Genomic DNA, 7744 nt, shown 5'->3' with positions numbered 1-7744 from the left:
GCAGTGTCACTGGCCCTCATATGTGGGATCCGAACCGGGGCCCTCTGGCGTCCCAAGCCAGTTCTTAACCATCGCGCCACTCGGCCGGCCCCAGACCCTTCTGTTTTTGCAGCAACCAAAGAAGCACAGTAAATGGAGACGTGGCAGCAACCTAGACCCCCAGCATCTCTCAAGCCTTGGTGTTAACACTAATCAGAAATTCCCCCAATGCTCTGTTACTGCTTCCGATTTACTAACTTGGTGGGGGTGGGGATGGTATCGAGAGCATCATTTGGCCTTTCCTTCCATGATAGCCCTCACTCCATGAGTCAAAGAACCTATGTAATAAGAAGCTATTCCTAGTACACAATCTGGGATGTACATAAACACCTAGAAGATGAGTCTGTGGGCCACTGGGAAAGGGAGCTGACCAAAAGTCCATCTGAGGGCCAGCCGAATGGCTCGTTGGTTAAGAGTTGGCTTGGGAATACAAGCTCTGAGCAGCAGGGCCACCAGTTCAAATCCCACATGGGCCAATGATGCTGCACCCTCTACAGCTAAGATGGTAAACAATAGCTCGACCTGGAGCTGAGCTGCTTTGAGTCGCCAGCACGGCGTAGGCTGCAGTGGGGTTGCAGTGGGGCTGCCGTGAGCTACCGTGAGTGGCCAGCAGCCAGCATGAGCAGCCGATTTGAGCTGCCGTGAGCCTCTGAACAGCCGTCCAATGGCTGGTGAGCGACTGCCTCAGCCGGGTAGAGCGCAATGATCACAATACCAACATGGGCCATGAAGTGACGTCCTCCATAACTAGACTGAAGAACAAAAGGACAGCAACTTATCTGTTCCCCTTCTTCGATTCTCCAATGCTGTCCCCTCCCCCAATTCCCCAATTTAAAAAAAAAAAAACGTCTATCTGAGGTCTTACCTGGTTTATGGTGGGGATCATGAGGCACCATCCAAATAACCCCCACAAGGTCTGAATGTTTATTTCCCCTTGACCAGTGCCCAGCTCCTGCAGATCAACGCCCCCTACTCGCTCTGGTGTCAAGGAAGATTCACTGTCACACCTGTGGTTACACTGCAGGGTACTTCTCAAATGGACCCAGCCTCCCTCCTCATGCATGGGGTTCCAGGTCTATGAGCTGGCTTAGTCTGGGAGCTGGATAAGAAGTCATAAATCCCTGTCATGGTGACCTAAGTCCTAATGCTTCCCATCAGAGCCTGAAAATGTCCATCTGTATCAAGCAACTCCTTAGTGGGTTTCCCAGTGACCTCAGTTTTAGGGACCCCTTGGTTATTTAGTTTCACCACAGAGCAGTACGTGTCAAAACACTCCAGTGACTTATTCTGTGGCTATTGCAGTAATTGGGGCCACTTTGTCTCTGCATACCCAGTGTCACCACTTGGCCACTCCAGGATCCTCTTTTTCCAGCAGTTGCCACAAGCATCTCCTGCCTCAGAGGTGAGCCACCACAGAGCTCTTGGTGTCCCCTCCTCTGTGTATTTCTTAATGCCTTCCAGGGGATACGGTAAGGAGGTGACTGAAGAGGCTGTACATGACAGACTCATTCCAGCTTTCCCAGGTCCCCAAACTTGGGAATCTATTTCTCTCCAACATGCCAATGAAGCTCTGGCATTGAGTCCAGACATTAACCGACTAACCTAGCAGAGTAGTAATGATAGGCCCAGATGCCTGAGCCAACACTACCATGTGGGGGGATTCAGCCCCATCAATCCAGGTCCTCTGGTCTCACAACCTTAGAATCTGTATCAGTCAGGGTCCCGGGAGAAGTCAGAAACAACACACTAATTTTAACAGGGAAAGTTTAATATAAAGAATCATTAACTAGTAGCAGGAGATTAACGTCAACGTGAGGATTGGTTGTTAAAGGGCAAAGAGAACTCTAAAGAATAAGGTAATAAGAGACGTAGGGAGGCACCTCTCCCCCTGGGGCTGGAGGAGAGGCCCTTTCTCCTGCAGCACTCTCTACTGGCAACGCCTAGGATTGTGCCAGGAGGACAGTGCCAAACACTTGTAAGATCCAGCAGGGCGAAGAAGAGTGGATCTGGCTGGAGCTGAGGGGCAATAAGTGGATAACTAGCACAGAAGCCATTTACACCACATGCTCCGGAACTGCGGCCAATGCAAGCTGGTGAGGTCCTGTAAGGTTCTCGGTGTGTGGTGTGTTCAGGCCAGACCAAGCCCTGTGCTCCTCTGAGCTATGCTGGAAACTCACTCTTATAGGTCTGGAAGAGAAGAAACATTCCCTGGTGAGGAGCCTCACCATGTGCATCATTGGCAGGCTTTTATGCAGGGCAGGGCTTGTTCCTGAAGATGGAAGTGGGTTCCTGCAGATGGAAGCAATACACAGGGGTTTTAGTCGGCTCAAGGTCTACCATCCCATGTCAGAGGGTCACCAGTGCCTTCACCTTAGCACAGCCTGGCAGGGCTGAACTCTGCAACCTGGCAGTGCAACTCTGCAACCCTTTCACTCAGGTTCTGGGCTTGGTCCTCAGCCATAGCCGCCCTGGGACTAGAGGAGACAAGGGGCGCTCTGTAAAGAAAGCCTTCCCATTGTCCATCGCATTTTCATTTGGACATTCTCATCTTTCGATTGCTCCCTTTCCCCATGTTTGCTCTCTAGGATAATTCGAAGACATCAGCTGACCCCACAATCAACACAGTCAACACTATTGTCATAGCAACAAAGTGTCACAGCCACTTCAACTCCCAATCCCTTTCTTTCGCCCTACACATCTTTCATTGCTATGACCAGTGATCATTCGAGCAATTGTGAGCTTGCCATAGGCCTTGTCTCACATAGGCCTGTGCCCCATTTTCCCCCACCAAGGTGCTTCTCCCTGTTTCTCCTAGGTGAGGGAAACCACCAGAATACAATTTTGTGGGCCTGCTTCCAAAGTGCCACTCCTGATCCTAATGATTAAATTGGTCAGGGTCCCAGCAGGAAATGACACTAAGACAAAAGATGAAAGAAATCACAAAATGGTACTGGGATGCCCCTGGAGTGCTGTTTGGCACTTACTACTTCACGTGTAACACATGTCCCTCTAGCAGGCTGTTATGGGTGGAACTGTGCCCCCCGCCCCCCACCAAATGAGTATGTTAAAGTCCTAAGCCCCAGTACCTCAGAAAGTGACCTTATTTGGACATAAGGTCTTTAGAGGAGTAATCAAGTTAAAATGAGGTCACTAGGGTGAGTCCTAATCCAATATGACTTATACAAGGTTGTCCTTATACAAAGGGAAAACTTGGACACAGAGGCACGCATAGAGAGAAGGTGGTGTGAAGACACAACATGAAGACAGACATCTACAAGCCAAGGAGAGAAGGTTGGGACAGGTCCTTCCCTTTCAGAAGGAACCAATCTTGTTGACACCTTGATTTTGGGCTTCCAGCATCCAGAACTGTGAGACAACACATTTCTATTGTTTAAGACTTCCACTCTGTGGTGTTTAGTTGCAGCAGCCCCAAGAAACAAATACACAGGTCAAGAGTCCATTTCAGATGACCTTCACTACAGGTGCTAGAAGCCACCTGTGGGGCCAGGACTGAAATGCCAGGGCAAGTGCTAGTCAGGGAGATGGGAAAGGATGAGGGACCAGAGATAAGATTCTGGAGCTGGAAGCAGGTGGCTGTGCAGCTCCCAGCCACCCTCTCTGTCCTCCAGTTCCCTCTAACCATTGGTCTTGCAGTGGCATTTGTGGCCAAGATCTAGAACCCTGCCCCATGCCTGTGCCCCATGAAAACCACATACTGTTACAGAGCAAGGGAGGTGAGTGTTGGAGCCCTGAGTCCTGAAAAGAAGGGACAGTGGCCCAGACGCCTAGGTTTTCAGGGATCTAGGTTTCAAAGAACCTAGGTTTTTTGGGACCAGAACTATCTCTTAATATTTATATTAACTGTCCCTAATATTTATGCTAATAATAATATTAATAATTATATTCTTAATATTAATTGTCCCCAATTAAAAGTTCTTAATATATTTTTACATAAAATTAAGAGCTTTTACAAACACCATTTCTTACTGTGGCATTTTCTCTATTAAAAATAAATATTTATTTATACCATAGAACTCACAGAAACAGTATCAAGTCTGAAAGTACACAAAGAGTATCCTTATTTCATGTTAAATCTAGAGTTTAGGAGGATAATGACTTGGACTCCCGGGCCCTCATGACAGTTAGCTGGGAGCCTGGACTCCTGAGTCTGAGCGAGGAGGGGACTAGGGACAGGGACCCATAGGTTCCTGTGTGAAGAGAGGACGGTGGGGAGGAACCAGGCATCAGGGACCCTGCGTTTGAGGTATATTTCTTGCTGTCTTTTCTCTAGCTCTGCTCCTAGAGGCGGGATCAAAACCACAGTGAGCACTAAAGACTGCCTATCCTATAAGCCTACTCTTTGTTAAAAGGCACTAATCAAGACAGTCCCTTCAATTATTCTAAGACTTGCCAAAACTTCCAGAATACACCAGCCAGACAGTGATGACAGAATCACCCATGCTCACTACCACCATACGAGAGAGACTTCCTCCCCTGAAATCTATGGGCACTACCCCTGTTCTGGTTGCTGGGGCAAGGTTGGCATTGGCCATGGCCTTTTTGTGAGGCACCTCATTCTTTCCTGCTCCCTGATAACCCCAACCCATCCTGTCCTGTAGCCCCAGGACCTAAGGGCATCTGACAATTATTTTCCATCCCCTCGATGAATCATATGCCCATTCTTAAGTGTTTTGAATGTTAAAACACCAAATAATTAGGGCTACATTATAATCTAATTGCAGCTCTTTTGTCTTGGATTATTATTTCTTTAAAACATTTTTGAGGGACTCCAAAAGGATATAATATTCTTCCTAATCTGGCTAAGTTGTTTTCTCTTAATATTTGTATTAACTATCCCTAATTTTTTTTAACCATTTGAAATTTCTTAATATATTTTTACATAAAATTATGAGCTTTTACAAACACCATTCTGATTGTGGCATTTTCTCTGTTAAAAATAAATTTTCATTTATTACCATAGAACTCACAGAAATGGTACCATATCTGAAAATACACAAAGGGCATCTTTACTTCAAGTTACATCTGGAACGTTTACATATACATGAAATAGAATTTTCTGCACGAACAGGAAATCTGAATGACACGTCTTGCTCATGGTACGGACACGGACACGCAGGTTAGGCGTGGCGGCAACCTGTGCCACCACAGTTATTGCTCACGCCCACATTCAAAGGTGCTGGAAATAACGCTGAAGCTGACGTTCCTCTCTGTTCAGTCTTCCAAAAGACCGTGGACAGGCTGGTGCCATGATGCGATGAGAGGATGACGTCATCACAGGATGATGCCTCGGCTGAGCAGGAACCACTGCAAGTGAAGAGCGAGGAAGTCAAGCCGGCTATGGCCACTGGGTGGGTGCTGGGGCGGGGGGGCCAGGTTGGAAGCATGAGAGGTCCTTAGGGCAGGGAGAGAAGTTCAGTGGGTGAGGGCCAAGGGTGACCTCCTAGTGTGGCTAGAGAAGCAGACTCCATAGCCCAAGGGGAGAAAGGGATAGGCAAGGTCATTCGGGCCGCGCTGCCCACCCCGCGATGCATGTGGGGCACCGCAGAAACCAGCGAACTTCCCAGGCCTCGCCCTCCGCTCGCCATTTTGCACATGCGCACCTTCCAAGACTGCCGGGAATAGGCTTCTCCAGAGCCAATGGGGTGTAGCGTTCTTCCAGGCTCATCCAATGAGCACATCAGATGCTTTCTCACTGGCCAATGGGGCTTCGAGCGACCTGTGGCGGTTGGCCCCGCCTTCCGTGCCTCACGGAGACTGAGAGAAGGCCGGGTTGAGCGGGAGGGGAGCTCGAGGGAGCGCCTCCAGAACCTTGTGAGATTACCTGGAAGCCAGGAGGAATTTGGTCCCTTAAAGAGTCAAAGGGGCCTGGGGACCCAGATTCCTGGGTGATAAGGAAAGAGAAGGCTGGAGGCCAGGACCTCCGGGTCTGAGGTGGGTAAGGCCTGGAGGCTTGGCCTTCCGGGTCTGAGGGCGGAGGGGGCTGGGCCCAGAATGACATGTCCTCCGGGACAAAGTGACTGAACCCATACTCCTGGATCGTTAGGTAGGACCGGGCTGGGATTTCAGAATCCTGGGTTCTGACGGAGCTGGGGGCTGGCGACTGGGATGCCTGGGCCTTGAGAGTGTATAGGTTTGAGTCTGGATTCCTGAGTCTGCGGTAGAAGGCGCGTTTGGGCCCGACTCTTGAATCCAGAGGCTGGAGGGTGTTGGGTTGTTGAACTCCTCATCTTCAGGGAATAAGTGGCTGGGTCTGAGAATGACAGTTATGGAAACCGAGGCACAATAAACTTGTCGACTTGCTCAAACCCACAAGCTAGATAGGGACAGACTGACTTTAGAGGTCATCGTCTAATGTACCTTAAGGGCTGCCCTGAAGTCGGTACTTGCCAGAACCTAGATTTAATCTCATTCACGTGGTTGACAAGTTCCCTCTTCTCCATCAAATTGCAGATCCTGATCAGCTATTCCCAACCTCTCTAAAACCAGCCATGGAAACCCATCACATCTGGGATTTGCTGTTCCTCTTTCTCCTAGGAGCCTCCTCCTTGACTAGTATGTATGGGGGGAAGGGAGGAGCAGCTGGGTCACAAGAGGCTTTCGGGTGGAAAAGGGGTGATTTGGGCCCCCGCAAAGAAAGGCAGACGCTTATCTTTATCTCCTTTTCTTCCCCAGTGGCACAAAATTTGCATTGTCACAAGGGTGTATCCATGAACGTAGAAGAGGATCCAGGCAGCATGTTTAACTGGACCACAGAGAAAGTTGAGACTTGTGACAACGGGGCACTCTGCCAGGAGTCCGTGCTGGTAATTAAATCAGGTAAAATGAGAAAGGGGGAGTTGGGACGGGCGGGAGGAAGGGTGACTGTGTCCATGGCGTTGCTGTTCCCCCTTCCCGAGGCCAAACGTTAGGCCCACCATCCACTTTCCTTCCTTCTTGTCTCATAACAGGGGCCAAGACAGCGGTTTTGGCCACGAAGGGCTGCATCTCCGAAGGAACACAGGCAATGACGTTTGCCCAGCACTCTCCACCCCCCGGCATAATCACGGTCTCTTACAGTAACTACTGTGAGGATCCCCTTTGCAATAACCAGAAGGACTTAAAGGAGTTATGGAGGCCAGGTGTGATCCCAGGTACCTTGGGAGGGGCGAGATGGCTGCTAAGAGAAATTCTGTAAACCCTGGAAGAGAATGTAGGTCTTCCTTCTTTGCGTTTTTATGTGGCGTAGGCCCAAGGAGGCCATACACGAGAGGACCTCAGACCTTTTGCTTGCCTTCCTTTTTCTAAATTGTTAACCTGGGATCTAAACACCACTCAGAGCAGAGGGACAGCAACGAAGGCTAGGGTGTAAATTGGGTTTTGTGTTTATTAAACAATCAGATGTCAGTGGAGGTCTCTGAGCAGGGTGGTATCATAATAAACTTAACAATCCCTACTTCCCAGTTGCTGCATGACCATACCTCGATTCTCCCATTTGGCCTCAAGGCTTATAAATAATCTGGCCCTATCTTTTCAGCTCACTTCCTTCTCTTCCCTCTCTCATTTGTTGTGTTCTAGCTGGGGCTAGTACTCAAAATACCATATTTGCCGGCATATAAGACGATTTTTTGGCCCTGAAAAATATGCCTCCAAGTGGGGGGTCGTCTTATACGCCAGGTACACTTCAGATAGACTGCCCATAGTGCTT

General features: G+C 49.1%; 1 protein-coding gene across 1 annotated transcript in view; it reads left to right on the top strand.

Annotated features, from left to right (window-relative positions):
* Positions 1–6548: 6548 nt before the first annotated feature.
* The window catches only part of TEX101 (testis expressed 101), a 6839-nt gene continuing 5643 nt past the window's right edge, over positions 6549–7744 (top strand). Inside the window, exons 1-3 of the mRNA XM_019634630.1 lie at positions 6549–6612; positions 6733–6876; positions 7008–7190. Coding sequence (XP_019490175.1) covers positions 6549–6612; positions 6733–6876; positions 7008–7190 — 391 coding nt within the window. The remainder of the gene's footprint in view (positions 6613–6732; positions 6877–7007; positions 7191–7744) is intronic.

Source organism: Hipposideros armiger, unplaced genomic scaffold, assembly GCF_001890085.2.
Source record: "Hipposideros armiger isolate ML-2016 unplaced genomic scaffold, ASM189008v1 scaffold_1780, whole genome shotgun sequence".
In the NCBI taxonomy this organism is placed as follows: domain Eukaryota; kingdom Metazoa; phylum Chordata; class Mammalia; order Chiroptera; family Hipposideridae; genus Hipposideros; species Hipposideros armiger.
Note: the sequence above shows the minus strand (reverse complement) of the source record. Positions and strands in the feature narration are given on the sequence as shown.